The 14,348-nt window shown below is 50.9% G+C and overlaps 1 protein-coding gene across 2 annotated transcripts in view; it reads left to right on the top strand.

The window, feature by feature from the left end:
- Window positions 1-13,685, top strand: part of GAREM1 (GRB2 associated regulator of MAPK1 subtype 1) — a 206,881-nt gene extending 193,196 nt beyond the window's left edge. The window contains exons 5-6 of one of the 2 annotated variants that reach the window (XM_004606049.2): window positions 10,529-10,695; window positions 12,551-13,685. In XM_004606049.2, coding sequence (XP_004606106.2) covers window positions 10,529-10,695; window positions 12,551-13,436 — 1,053 coding nt within the window. In that variant the 3' untranslated portion in view covers window positions 13,437-13,685. Of the gene's footprint in view, window positions 1-10,528; window positions 10,696-12,547 lie in introns of both variants that reach the window. The other variant, XM_004606048.2, reaches the window with a different exon arrangement.
- Window positions 13,686-14,348: the final 663 nt, after the last annotated feature.

Below are 14,348 nucleotides of genomic sequence, written 5' to 3'. Positions count from 1 at the left end.
AGGTGGTGGGTTTCAGCCTCTGTATTTGGGGAAAGGCGGGTTCACCGCATCTAGTGGTACCCAGAAAACTGGCCCTTTGTTGTCCCCAGGACTTGAACCAGGTTCGACTATCAAGCAAGACAAGTGCTTTTTCTCCAATTCTGTCTGTCTGGCCCCATACATTTCACCCTTTCCAAACATGCAGACCAGTGAAAATAGGAGAACTTTTTCATGGGCTCCAAAAGCAAATAAAAGCCGTTAACTGGGTCCAGAGCTCAGCAGCAGACCACCTGGTTTGCAGGTAAGCACGCCCCACCCAAAAAAAAAAAAAAGTAAACATTTCATTATTTATAACAAAAAATGTTGCCATAGCAGTATTTGTAATAGTGCCCCTACGTGACAGCAGTGTTATAGTGGCATGAGCTTTTTGTGGGCTGGCACAGGTCCGAGGACCAAAAACCTCTCAGCCGAGTCCCTGAAAAATATTCCAGCTCTGGCCCCAACTGCTGAGTCCTGTCACGAAACTGAGACTTTTAAGCAGAACTTCATAGAAGTATCGGAGTTGAAAAGTTGCCTTGGCTTACTCTGCCCTCGGAAGTGGCCCAGCTAGGTCCCGCTGCTACCAAACGTGACACCCCAGACATTTCCCCCCTCCCCCAGCCCCCAGAGAATTAGGGCTCTCCCAAGACTGCTCAGAAAGAGCTGTCAAGAAAAAGCAACAGAGATAGGTTTACCTAGAGCTGGAGAAATAGCTTGGGTTGGAGGGCAACCTGTGCACGCCCGAGGCCTGGGCTCCATCCCCACTACCCCTGGGTACTTCTGGGTGTTGCCCAACATCACAGCTTTGTGGGCGAGCCCAGGGAGGCAGCTGTGTACATTTACTTGGAGCTTTTCTCCTGTAGGAAAAAAATTAAGGAGCACCCTGCCAACAGAATTAGCCACAGCAACTTTTATTATAGCACTGTCAGTCCCGTTTTTCATCGATTTGCTCGAGCAAGACCAGTAACGTCTCCATTGTGAGACTCGTTGTTACTGTTTTTGGCATATCTTATACGCCACGGGGAGCTTGCCAGGCACTGCCATGCGGGCGGGATACTCTCAGTAGCTTGCAAGGCTCTCCGAGAGGGATGGAGGAATCGAACCCAGGTCGGCCGCGTGCAAGGCAAACGCCCTACCCACTGTGCTATCGCTCCAGTCCAACTTCTATTATTAGTAATAAAAATGTTTCCTTGGGGAGTAGGGGCTCACATACAAGCCAAATGCTCTACCGCTGAGCTTCCCTTCCCCCCCTTTGTTCCTTCTGTGTGAAATTAGTATTAGAAAAAGCATTAACTGGAATGTTTTTCTCAAATAAACCTGTGCATTATTAATATTCAAGTTGAGGAACAAAAAAGATTAATCTGGAAGTGATTATTTACTTTTCAAAATAATTGCTCTACAAAAAAGATTCACTCCAGATTCCACTAATTAATGAGGTCTCCTAAGGCATTTGACATTTAATTAATTTTAATTACAACTTTTAAGGAGTACTCTGTAAGCGAGCCCTACCTACGTGCCCATTTGTTAATTGAAATAAGGACTAAATTATTATTGTGCGTTGGCAACTTTGAAAACTAATTGCCTTCGGTTTCATGAAGGTTATTTTGTTTGTAAAGGAAACCTTCTAGGCCAAGACAATTTTTTTTTTCTCTTGTGCCCATTGAAAGTCCCACCGCTTCAAATGTTAATAAAGGAATTGTAATAGTCTCTCTGCTAGGTCTGGATTCCAGTCCCTCCTCTTAGGTACCATGTACACAGAATTGCATTCTGTCCGGGCAGAGGAAGGTTACATACTGTTTAAAGATATCTATCATGTATTATATTCCTTGCTCAGAAAGGTCTTTATTCTCTGCCCCAGTGGCATATTCTTCTGAGTCCGTGGAAGCACCCTGGAATTTAAACAAGTATTCTTTTCAGGGCCAACTTGCCCTGTTTGCCTCCCACTTGGAGTCTCTGCCGGCCCCTGCCTTCCTCACCCGAGGCTTGGAGCCCAGGGGCCCATAACTCAGGTCTGTCTTAGTTCCTTATTGTCAGTGTCTGAAAAAGGGGCAATCTAAGAATCAGGATTTTGAATATAAATCATATCTGCTCCCGTGCAATTCATCAGATAGGGGGTTCATTTATTGCCACTCTTGTCATGATAGAACTTTAATTTGTCTTGGGCTGAAAATACCCCTGATGGTTCTGTGACAGGGTTATGAACTCTTTGTATAAAAGCCTCTTTATAAATAAGATTTCTTAAGGCTGTAATGATTTTGTTATCTGGGAGAGGAGAGAGTGTGGGAAGAAATGTAAAATGCAGGGCAGAGGGCACTCGGTCCAGGCAAAGCTACAAAGTTCAACGCCGCCTCGTTACAAGACGCTTTTCTTTGGATTGCTCGTATCCTGAATTTGGCCTTTTAGGGACAAAGTTACATACATAATCTAGGTGAGTCCTGGTTTAGATTAAACTTCTGTATTGTTTAAACAATAGGAAAGTTTGATAGAGAAACTGTTAAACTATAGAGATATCTAGTTTGATAGTGGTCAGATAGAGAAAGAGAGAGCTAGATCTTTGGGTTGTTTTTGTTTTTGTTTTCTGAATTATTGTCAACATGAAAAAAAAAAACCCTCCCAATGACAAAATCACTTTGGTGACTGCCCCTGCTTCTAAGCTGCAGGGTCTAGACATGGGAGATTGCCATGCATGGTGAGACGTGATAAACGTCATATCACATGGTGGTAGGTTTGAAAACATCAGGATGTGAAGGGCCATCTCAGTAGGTCACTCCCACATTCACGGCCTTGTGTTTAAGCAGTGAGGAACCACTGCTACGTTTCCAAAAAATGATTAAGCAACTAAGATGCCAAAGTAAGGTTTCCATTTACTTCTGTTCAAGCTGTCTCTTTGGTCCAGTTATTAAGGGGCTGTGAAAGTATCGTTTCTTCAATAAGAGACAGTTCCAAAAAACACAGACTTTGCAAGAAGCTTTTTTGTACCCAAATGCTCCTCGTCCCACTCTATGCTATTTTATAAACACTTGGTGAGTGTTGTGTCTAGCACTGCACTGTAGCACTGTCATCCCGTTGTTCAGTGATTTGCTCAAGCGGGCACCAGTAACATCTCCATTGTGAGACTTGTTACTATTTTTGGCATATCGAATACGCCTTGGGGAGCTTGCGAGGCTCTGCCCTGCGGGTGGGATACTCGCTGTAGCTTGCCGGGTTCTTCGAGAGGGACGGAGGAATCGAACCCGGGTCGGTCGAGTGCAAGGCAAATGCCCTACCTGCTGTGCTATCACTCCAGTCCGTTGTGACTAATATTCTTTAAAACCCTAGGAACTGTCAGAGAAAGATAATGTCACAAGAGAAATTAGTTCACAGGTAAATGTGTATAAAATACTCCACGTCTATATGATGCTTGAGTTTTTTTCCTTAAAGCATCTACACATAACCCTGTTTTCAACCATACCAAAATGAACTTTGTACTTTTCAAAGTTCTCATGCACTGAGAGTGATCCCTAAACACAGAGCCAGGAGTAAACCCTGAGCATCACAGGATGGGACCCCCAACAACAACAAAAAAATGTGTGTGTTCAGGAGAGGTAGCGGTTGGCCAGAGAGGTAACACAGCCTGTAGGATAGATGCCCTCCTGTGCCAACCCAGGCTTGTTCCCCAGCACCAGTGTGGTCTCCTGAGCACAGAGCTGGCAATAATCTCCGCGCACTATGAGGGATAGCCCCCAAACCAGAAAAAAATAACTGTCGGGCTGGAACGATAGCACAGCGGGTAGAGTGTTTGCCTTGCATGCAGCCAACCCGGGTTTGGTTCCCAGCATCCCATATGGTCCCCTGAGCACCACCAGGGGTAAATCTTGAGTGCAGAGCCAGGAGTAACCCCTGTGCATCGCTGGGTGTGACCCAAAAAGAAAAAAAAAGAAAGAAAGAATGTCATTGTAGGACTGAGGAGATCAGTTGCTAGACTAGTACGGGCTTTGCATGCAGGAGCTCTGGGTTCTCCGAGCACTGCCAAGAGTGACCCGCTAAGCTTTAAGCCACATCTCCTGAGCACTGCTGGGAGTCCCCCCTCCACCAAAAAAAAAAAAAAATTCCATGCATGATTTTTTATTTGTGGCTATTTTGGGAGGAGACTGTTGTTTTTCTTTTTTCACAAGTTTTTGATTTAGAGATATAAGAAAATGGGGGGGAGGGAAGTTTAGTTAAATGCCCACTTCAGAAGCAGGAAATCAAGTTATGCTTGCTGGTCAGTGTGTTTAAATAAAGCGAATTCAGTGACGCCTTTAACTCTGACTGAAGGTTAGAATCCTCGGAGCCACCCCCTTAAGCGCTGGCGCCGGCTGTGCAGTGGTTCCGCTCCTCTCACCCCGAGGTGCCCAGAGCCATGGTAGAAGGACCAAGCTCGCAGACAGAAGGCTCCAGCCCTTTGCACTATGTCCGTGGACCTTGGGTTTGGACCAAGTGCTTCTGTGTCACTCATGCTCTCGGGTGTCTTCCGGTTTTGCTGTTCGAGGACAAACTGCTTTTCTCGCCATGCCTGGCCAGTCATGGCCTGGCAAAGGAAGGGAACAGTGGGGAGAGGCGTGTCCTCTAGTTGTCACCCGTGAAAGGCAGATCCCAGGCGCCAGCGTGTGCCACCTCCAGTGTGCAGCTTCCTCCCCAGTCAGCTTCTGCGTTTCTTCCAGTCCCTTTCCTATAACTTCCGTTCTTGCTTTGCAGCCAGTGCTGCTCCTTCCAAAGCAGGGGTCGTCCTCACTAACTGCCCCCTCTCCTCCTGTTCTAGATTTGACGCGTTTGAACCAGGCTTCTGCTCTCCTTGCTCGATGCAAACTTCGTATGCTGAAAATCCAGTGATTCCTCTCCAAACCTCTTCTCTGAACCTCTGTGCCTTCCTCACAACCCCTTGGGGCTGTCCCCTTCTCCTGGCATCCACCCCACCTTTGGCTTCCAGGACATGTTCGGGCTCTGCTATGGGCAAGAAGATGCCTTGATTGTGTTTCTCTTGCTTCAGCCCTCCCCACTCCTCTTCGGAGATCTGGATGACCTCAGATCCTGTCAGCAAAACTTGCAGCTCTAACTTAACTTTCTCTTCTTGGTTATTTGGGTTTTGTGTTGGTCTTTTTTGGGTTTTGTTGTTGGGGTTGAACAGAAGTTGGTCACACACAAGCAAGCACCTGAATGCCCGCGCTATCTCTTCTGAAATACAGAGGCTTCAGCCCCGCTGGAGAGAAGAGAGAGACGAGAGACTCGTGTTCTGTCCTTATGTAGAGGAGAAATGACGGGGCCGGCCATGTGAGACTGTGTGCAAGAGGGGAGAGAGAGATAGAGAGAGGGAGGGAGAGAGAGAGAGAGAGAGAGAGAGAGAGAGAGAGAAAGAGAGAGAGAGAGAGAGAGACTAAACTTGATCTGTACTTATGGGTGTGGCGGGGGAGGTTAAGTGGCCCCAATATTCATAGCCATTTAGAAATCCCATTGTCCTTTTCACTTGTACACTGTACCATAAGGGGTGTGGGGGAAGAGTTGATGGGGGTCATCAATACATCTGCTGCCCCCCACCCCCACCCCCGGCCACTTCATTGTCCCTATTGGAAGCACAGGGGGAAAAAAAATGCATCAGCCAAATAACTTACCAACAGCAGTTTCCACTTAAAAGCATCAAAGCCATTCCTAAGTGTCTTTTTTAAGCATGAGTTTTTGTTGTATTTTTGGTGCCACCCATTAGCTTCTGCCTGGCATTTTGTGTGACATATCTGTGTCAGAGGTGACGAGTCCTGAAAGCTTTGCCACCCCCAGGGCTGCGGAAGCAGTGGCGGTGCCTGCCATGTGCTGGGGCCGATGGGAAGTCCTGGGGGGGGGGGAGCAGCTGGACAGAAGCGGGGCCTGGCGGAGTGGGGGTTCAGGGAGCCATTCTCGTGGCTGCTCGCCGTGTTCTCAGGTGGGGCAGGGACGGGCTCGAGGGTCACGCCAGAGGAGCTGACATTTCTGCGGAGACGGCGGAGAAGTAGAGAGCGAGGCAGGGAAGCAGGGCTGTGTTCGGGGGACACTGTTTCGTCTTTCGGTGGTGCTCAGGGGCTACTCCTGGCATGGTGCTCGGGGGAGCAGGTGGCGCTGGGGTTCAGACCCACCCCTTGCATCCCGTGGAATCTGCGTGTTCGTAGAGAGGAGGAGTGGGAGACATCACCAGCCAGATGAAGTGAGGTGGGGCAAGTCCTTCCTGCAGGAGGCGGTGGGTGGCTGCAGGCTGCAGGGGGCCTGTGGGGACAGCAGCGGGGCTGGCCTTTGTCCAGTCACCTGAGGGTGCCGCTGGGAAGGGGCGTAAGAGAAGGAAAGCCGCATGCTGCGACTTCCAGGAGGAATGTGCTGAAAGTGTGGAACTTAAAAGTGAAATAGAATATGAGGGGAAAATGGAAACAAGGCGATGGGCCCCTTAGTCTTGTAGAATGCCTTTTGTTGTCAAGAAAAATCATTTCAAGTACTGAAGTACAGCTCTTTCCAGGACGGGAGCAGGGGGGGCGGGGTCTGACATCCCCCTGACTCTGCACTCAGGGATCACTCCAAGCGGGCTCAGGGGTACCTTGGGTTGGGGGGTGAAGGACAGGAATCAGACCCAGGCCGAGCTGGTGCAAGGCAAGTGCGTGCCCGCCCCGCTGTGGCAGCTCTCCGGCCCCTCACCTACAGCTGTGTTCCTCTTGGTATTAATGTCCCACGCTGAGTGAAGTCCAGTAGCAAAATGAGTACTGGTCACCACAGTGTATAGAAAGGAAGTCATAAGCCCTCCTGCCTGTGACCCCTGAATCCCAAACATATGAAAGTTGAATCAAAAGATAAGTCCCAAACATCTGACAGTTTTCAAATTAATACATGTGTGCGTATTTTCCACTGAAGTGAAAGTGGTTTATAACTTCCATAGGTTTCCGGTATACAGCATTATAATTCAGCTTGGTTCTATGACCTATGGCCCACAAAGGCCATCATTTCGGTGGATTGTCGTGAACTCTGATTTCACCGGAGCAACCACTGCCTGTCGGGGGTACACTCACTCGGAGATGCGGCTGAGGGCACGGCCCTTCCCTAATGAACCTGCATAGTGGGGCCCAAGTTTTCATGTTATGTTTTCATTTTTCGAGAGTTCACTAGGTAATGTAAAAAGTGAAACTCAAATTTAAAAGCAGCTCATCAAAATATTTCAGCCTACTGTCTCTGAAAACTGCTACGTTAACAATATGCAGCGAGAGCCAGAGAGGTTGCCCAGTGGGCAGGGCACGTGCCTCAAACCCCAGATGATCCCCCCCAGCCCTGATGGGTGTGCCCCAGCCCAGAATAAAGCAAAATTATAGAACATTCATCATCTCTGTGTGTGGTGGCACACAGTCAAAATCATATATGCCATACAAAGAGATTTGGAAGTTGATTTTCCGTCTCAACAAAATAGCGGTTCAATTCTTATCGTGACCAAAGGCCCTTTCAGACTGTTTTTATTTAGTTTTGTTTTGAATTACCTTTTCCCCAAGCTGCGTTTCAGAGAGCCTGGGTCATGGCCAGGATCGACAGAACCGTGGGTCCGGTGCTTGCCCTGCTCGCTGCTGACCCCAGTTCAATCCCCGGCACCCTGCGCCAGGAGTGATTGCTGAGAGCAGAGTCAGGAGTGAGGCCTGAGCACAGCCAGGTGTGGCCCAGCACCGCCCCACCACCCCCCTGCAGAAGGAGAATTCTTTCCCTTTGACCTCTGGTGAGGACACTCACACCCTCCCACACTCCCACACAACAGAGTCTGTCTCTAGGCCTGGAGAAGGACTGCTGACCACACCACGTGTCTCTCTCTCTCTCTCTCTCTCTCTCTCTCTCTCTCTCTCTCTCTCTCTCTCTCTCTCTCTCTCTTTCTCTTTCTCTCTCTCTCCCTCTCCCTCTCTCTCTCTCACTCCTCTCTTCTCTCTCACTCCTCTCTTCTCTCTCCTCTCCTCTCTCTCTATCTCTATCTCTCTCTCTCTCTCACACTCTCACATGTGCTCTCTCTCGCTCGCTCGCTTGCCTGCTCACTCTCGCTCTCATTTATTCTTTCCCCTTCTCTGGAGTCAAGTGGCCACACCAAAACCTTTTCAGTATCTTCGTGGCCACTTGGAGGCCGGCAGTCCCCACGCCCACTGAGCTGGAGCCTCTGTGGACACTGCTGCCACCAGACGCACTTTTCTCCACCTCATCTTCACACGGGTCCAGTGAAGACTCCTGCACGCTGCCCGGGGTGGGGGTGGGGCAGAGCCGGATCCAGATGACCCGGCGCCTGGGCAGGTCAGCGGAACAGGAAGGGGAAAGCCTTCCCAGGGTCACCATCCACGACCAGCAGCTGCTTTCCTGAGCTCCAACCGTGGGTCCCCGAGTTTCCGTGATGCTTGTACCTGTTGTCATTGGCACCTCGCAGTGTCGCAGTGACGTCTGCGGGAGTGCCGCTAGTAAGACATTAATGACTAATTCCGTTATGTAGGCCTCAGTATGTATTTTCATTTGTGTGGGCGCCACAGTGGACTCTGCTCAGGACTTACTCCGGGCTCTGTGCTCAGGGATCACTCCTGGTGATGCTTGGGGGGCCTGCATGAGGTGCCAGGGATTGATGCAAGGCAAGCACCCTCCCCGCTGTGCTATGTATATTGGTGACTTAATTTTGTAACTGGTATGCACCTCCAAAAGCCTGGGTGTGAGGTGATCCAGCCAGAACCTTTGTGTCCTCCGTTCTCTCAGCTTAACCCAGCTGGAGAGATAGTACCAAGGGTGAGGTGCTTGGTACTCTGGTACTTGGTACTCTGAGCGTCAATCCGTGTGGTTCAATACCTTCTGCCCAAAAGATACCCCAGAATGATGCAGGCGCCCCTGTGGGCTGGCTGAGTGGCCTTATACTGACCCTAGGTCTCACCAGATTTCTCCCCAATTTCTCTTCAGTTGCTGCCACAACCTCACCTCAGACAGTGCTCAGGAAGTCTGGAGGCCCCTCTTGGCAAGTCTCGGCCACAGAGACAGACCAGTGGCTCCACACAAGGCCACCAAAATGAGGCGCCCACAGTGCCGGGGTGGCCAAGGCTCTGCACTCTGTCCCCCACCCCCACCATCTTTTTAAAAGCTCAAGGGGAAAGGAAGCCTGTTACTTTGAAGAGCAAAACTGCTCCCCTGAAGGGCTTCTTCAGATTAAGAGATCTGTATTCCTCCGCCCTGGGTCATGAACCCTCCAGGTGGGAGCAGCAGCGAGACCCAGTCCTGGAAGATGCATTGTGTGACCTGTGACACTTTTAAAATTAAGATTATGTCTTATTTTTTATTGAAGCGGAAGTGGTTTATAACGTCACAGATTTCAGGTATACCACATTATAATTCCACATCTGTGGATGCTAGGTGTCCTCTCCAAAATTCTTCATTTTTACATTTTGTTTGAGGCTCGGTGAATTTGAGCACTATTGGTGAGACTGTTTCATGCCTGAGCGTTCCCACCCCATGCCCTGCACCTGAGCGTCAGCTTAAATCGCTTTTGCAGGGCACAGAACCTCAACTTTTTTGGGGGGAGAGGACAGGGAGAGGATCCAGCCGGGGAAACCCCTTGTGAGTGGTAAAAACCCATTTCATTGCTAACAGAGCAGACAGGAAGTGCCTGTCTCATGACTTTTATTATCCTAGAACTGCTGGCAAGAAAGGAATCGAAGGTACAGATCCAAAAGATGCAAGACCTCTAAACGGCGTGGCGTTTTTTTTGTTGTTTTTTTTAAGACTATTGCCTCCTTTACCACCGACGTCCTGTAGGGTAGAGTCACAGAACCGGGGACAAACTGCCCCCTGCTGGCGAACATGCGAAAGTGCATTTTCAAACATACCCAGATTCGTTCCAAGGCGTCTGCTGCGGCTGAGGGTCTGCAGGCCGGGGTCGTGGGCTGAATCTGACTCCTGAGCGTGCTCCCGAGCCTCCCTCCAGGGGGCAGGGAGGAAGGACAGAGCGCTGGCTCATTGCACACTCGGCCGGGTTTGCACAGCAGGCTTTCTGTCCAGTGTCCCCCAGCTGGCGAGAAAGACGCTCTCTCACGCCACCCTGGGCCCAGCGAGTCGCAGCCTGCTCCTTCCCGGTTGAGTCAAAGACACACCGAGTGGGAGCTAGCAGCGTGTGGCCCTGGAGAAGGCGCAGCGTCCCCTAAGGTTTGGGTTCAACCGGCTTCCGTGGGGAACCGTGAATCAGAGAACTTAACCTTCCACTCAGATCAGGGTGGCTTGCACCCTCCCTAATCACTCACTCACCCATCCCTCCCTCCTGAGCTGGGTTTCTGTCCTGGCGGCACCTGGCTGTCACCGAGCAGCGTCCTTGTGCAGATGGGCCCTTCCGGGCCAGGACTCAAGGGCCGCTGATCACACTGCGCTTGGGCCAGCCTTCCTGTTGGCCAGGATGGTCGCGAGCCCCGCCCTCGCCCCCTCCCCCCCTCCCCCGGCCCCTGAGTACGGAGACCCTTGGCCAGCACGGCTAACCCTGAGTGTTCTTTCCCACCAGGTCAGGGAAGAATGCCGCCTCCTGAACGCCCCGCCTGTTCCGCCCCGAAGCGCCAAGCCTCTGTCCACCAGCCCGTCCATCCCTCCGCGCACCGCCAAGCCCGCGCGGCCGCAGACACGCTCGCCCAGCCCCACCCTGTCCTACTACTCTTCAGGGCTCCACGACATGTAAGTCTTTGTGCCAGGCCTGCGTGCACGCGTCCCCTCTCGGGCCGGGCCTGGCTTCCTGCGGACACTCGATGGGGAAGAGATACGTGGGAATGTGGGAGAGAGAGACAGATACTCTTTTTTTTTTTTTTTTTTGCTTTTTGGGTCACATCTGGCGATGCACAAGGGTTACTCCTGGCTCATGCACTCAGGAATTACCCCTGGCGGTGCTCAGGGGACCATATGGGATGCTGGGAATCGAACCCAGGTCGGCCTCATGCAAGGCCCTACCCACTGTGCTATCGCTCCAGCCCCGAGACAGATATTCTTAGTTTGGTTATTTATTTGTTTTCCATGGGAGATTTTTTTTTTCTTTTTGGGTCACACCTGGTGATGCACAGGGATGACTCCTGGCTTTTCACTCAGGAATTACTCCTGGCAGTGCTCAGGGGACCATATGGGATGCTGGGAATTGAACCCGGGTCGGCCGCGTGCAAGGCAAACGCCCTACCCGCTGTGCTATTGCTCCAGCCCCTGAGATGATTTTTTTTTAAATATTACTGGAAGAGAATGCTGGAGCCCCCAGCCCCCGTATGTTTTGAGTTGAAAGGAAATCTCTGGAACAGTGCCCCCGAAGGAAAAGAGACAAAGTAGATGCGAAACTCAGTGGCCAAAGTCCCCTGAGTTGTCCTGGCAGTGGCTTGTCCTGTGGGGTCCAGAGCAGGAGCACCGAGGGAAGGGCGCTGACCTTGCATGATGCCCACCCAGGTTAGCTCCCCAGCCGCCCTGATAGTCCCCTGAGCCCTGCCAGGAGTGAGCCCCAAGCACCGCTGGGTGTGGCACAGAAACAAAATTAAAAAAGAACCCAAGGCAGATATTACTGTTTTGTTCGGAGTATTTCTCCCTTCCTCACATTACTGAATGGAAAATAGGGTGTGGGGGGCAATGTCACAGTGTCACAGAGCACAAAGAAGCAAGCCCAGGCTGACCAGCCGCGTGCTCTCACTCCCCCTGGTAGACCTGTGGCTGACCAGAGCAGCTGCAGAACCCCCTCCAGAATGATCCACCGCCACTCCAGGGGCTCCTGGGTGTAGTCCGTGAGCAAAGAATGTACTTGACATCTGTAGCACTTTAAATCATTATATCCGGATGCCTAATTAGCCACATATTTTATTTAGTGATTTTACACATGGCCATCGGTGTAGACCACTGGTGATTCACTTGGATGGGATTTAATTGACACAAATTGCAGTGCTGGTGTCAACATCAAAGATTTTATTTATTATTATCATGTTTTTTTTTTTCATTTGGTATTTGGGCCATGCCTGGCAATACTTGGGGGGAGGGGGTGTGTGGAAGGGGTGCTTCCTTGGCTGGGAGCTCAGGGATGGAACCCAAGTCTCCAGCAGCCGGCAGAGCAAGTATCTAGCTCATTGCGCCTCTCTCCTGCCCTGGAGATCTTTCCTTTATGAACCCTGTTGAGATTAGCGGAGCCCTTATTGAATTTCTGATGCAAAAAATGCATCTTTACCCCCACCCACCCCTTAACTATAGTTTTCTACTAGACATGTATGGGATGAGAAAAGATTTGGGATTTAGCGCTTTTGTTCTTTGTTGACTTTTTTCTTTTCTTTTTTTTTTTTTTAATTTTTGATTTGGGGTCAGACCCGACCATGCTCAGGGCTTCACTCCTGATACTCCGCACTCAGGGATCACTCCTGCGGTTCTGGGGGACCCTACGGGAGGCCAGGGGAGGGGGATTGAACCCAGGTCCGCCGCATGCAAGGCAAGAGCCCTGCCCGCGGTGGGTATTGCCCCGGCCCCGGCTGTTCTTGTCCCCGCCTGATCGCCCTTTCTTGCATTTGCTTTCCAGCAGCGTTCCGAAGAGTGAGCCGAGCCCTGCGGAGAGCGCCCCGGTGTCCTGCTACCCGTGCCCGCGGGTGAAGGCGGAGGCCGGGGACCTCAAGTCCCCGCTGGGCAGCCCGGCCGCCGAGGCGCTGTCCTCGCGGCTGTCGTGGCCCAACCACTACCTGGGCGCGTCGGAGGCGCAGACCCGCAGCGACTTCCTGCAGGAGCCCAGCCGCAGCTACAGCTACCCGCGGCCCAAGGCGCCGGCCACGCCAAAGAGGAACTGCCCCGCGCCCTGCGAGCTGGACGGCCGCGCGCCCCCCGGCAGCCCCCCGAGCCCCGAGCCCGCAGGCGGCGGCCAGGGCTGCCCCAAGTCGGCCAGCTACTCCCTGGAGAGCACCGAGGACAAGGCGCTGGCCGCCGGCCCCGCCAAGCAGAGCGTCTCGTGCCCGGCGCTCCCGCCCAGGGCCCCGAAGCCCGCGGAAGAGAAAGCGGCCCCCGAAACCTCCCCGTTGCCTCTGCAAATCGATGGTGCTGAGGAAGACCCGCCGGCGGGCTCGCCGGACCTCTCGGAGGACCCGTACTTCGTGCCAAAGGGCGTGCAGGACCTCTTCCCCGGGCCCTACCCCTTCTCGTCGCCGCTGCACCTGCAGCTGGCCCCGCGCTCCTGCGGCGACGGCTCACCCTGGCAGCCCCCCGCCGACCTGGCCGGACTCTCCATCGAAGAGGTGGCCAAGTGCTTACGGTTCATCGGCCTGTCGGAAGACGTCATCGCCTTCTTTGTGACCGAAAAGATCGATGGCAACTTGCTGGTGCAGCTCACGGAGGAGATCCTCTCCGAGGATTTCAAGTTGAGCAAACTGCAGGTGAAAAAGATCATGCAATTCATTCATGGCTGGAGGCCCAAAATATAGCCAAGGAACCCCAGCTAGCATCGGACAAAACTGACCCATTTGTATGCTAGATGGGGTGGGCGGGGACGCAGTGTCATGTTTTTGAGGGTTTTGTTTGTTTGTTTGTTTGTTTTGTTTTTTGGGTTTTTTTTTTTTTTTGCACTAAAAACCTTCTCTGTAAATAGGGATAAGAGAAACTCTTCCTATGCAGATTATGCTTTTGAATGGGGAACAGGCTATTTTGTACATCAATAAAAATGCTGTACAGAACACTTGGAGGTGTGCCTTGTACGTCACTCAACACTCAACACTCAACAGCTGCTAAAAGACAGAAGGCATATTCAGAGAAGTCATTCTTGGGAGTATTGTATGGGAGAAGGTATGATATTTATTACAAAGTAGCCAAAGCTGAAAGACAGACTTAAGAATCTTTAAAATCAAAAACACTTTTGAACAATAATTCCCTGCTTTGGGGGGAAATCTACTTTAGACAATTCACTCTGTTCTGTGCTCTGTTGTTTGTTTGCATTGCTTAATGCTAATTGTTTTACTCTTGTGCCTGAAAATGTTAGTGGTATGAAATGACACTTTAATGTTACATGCTTGGTGGGAGTCTTTCCTTCAGAAGATATTTTCCAAAAGTTATGTATTGACAGATGATATATGATGCCCTTGGGAGTAATACAAACATGACCACAATTTATCTGTAACTGCTGCTAATTTTTATGGAGCAGAGGAAAGGAAATATATACATATATATACATATATGTACATATGCATATACTTATGTGTATGTATACATCATGTGAGTCTGATATTTTTAGATAACATCTGTTCGTTTTAAAATGTCCATTGAGGCTCTCTTAGGACGAATGGACCGAAGTGATTCCAAAGATTCTCGATCCTGCCACTCAACGCTATCTTAGTCTTCAT

The sequence above is a fragment of the Sorex araneus genome, chromosome 2 (genome assembly GCF_027595985.1).
Source record: "Sorex araneus isolate mSorAra2 chromosome 2, mSorAra2.pri, whole genome shotgun sequence".
NCBI classification, from domain to species: Eukaryota; Metazoa; Chordata; class Mammalia; order Eulipotyphla; family Soricidae; genus Sorex; species Sorex araneus.
The sequence above is the reverse complement of the archived record's forward strand: the minus strand, read 5'-3'. Positions and strand labels throughout refer to the sequence as shown.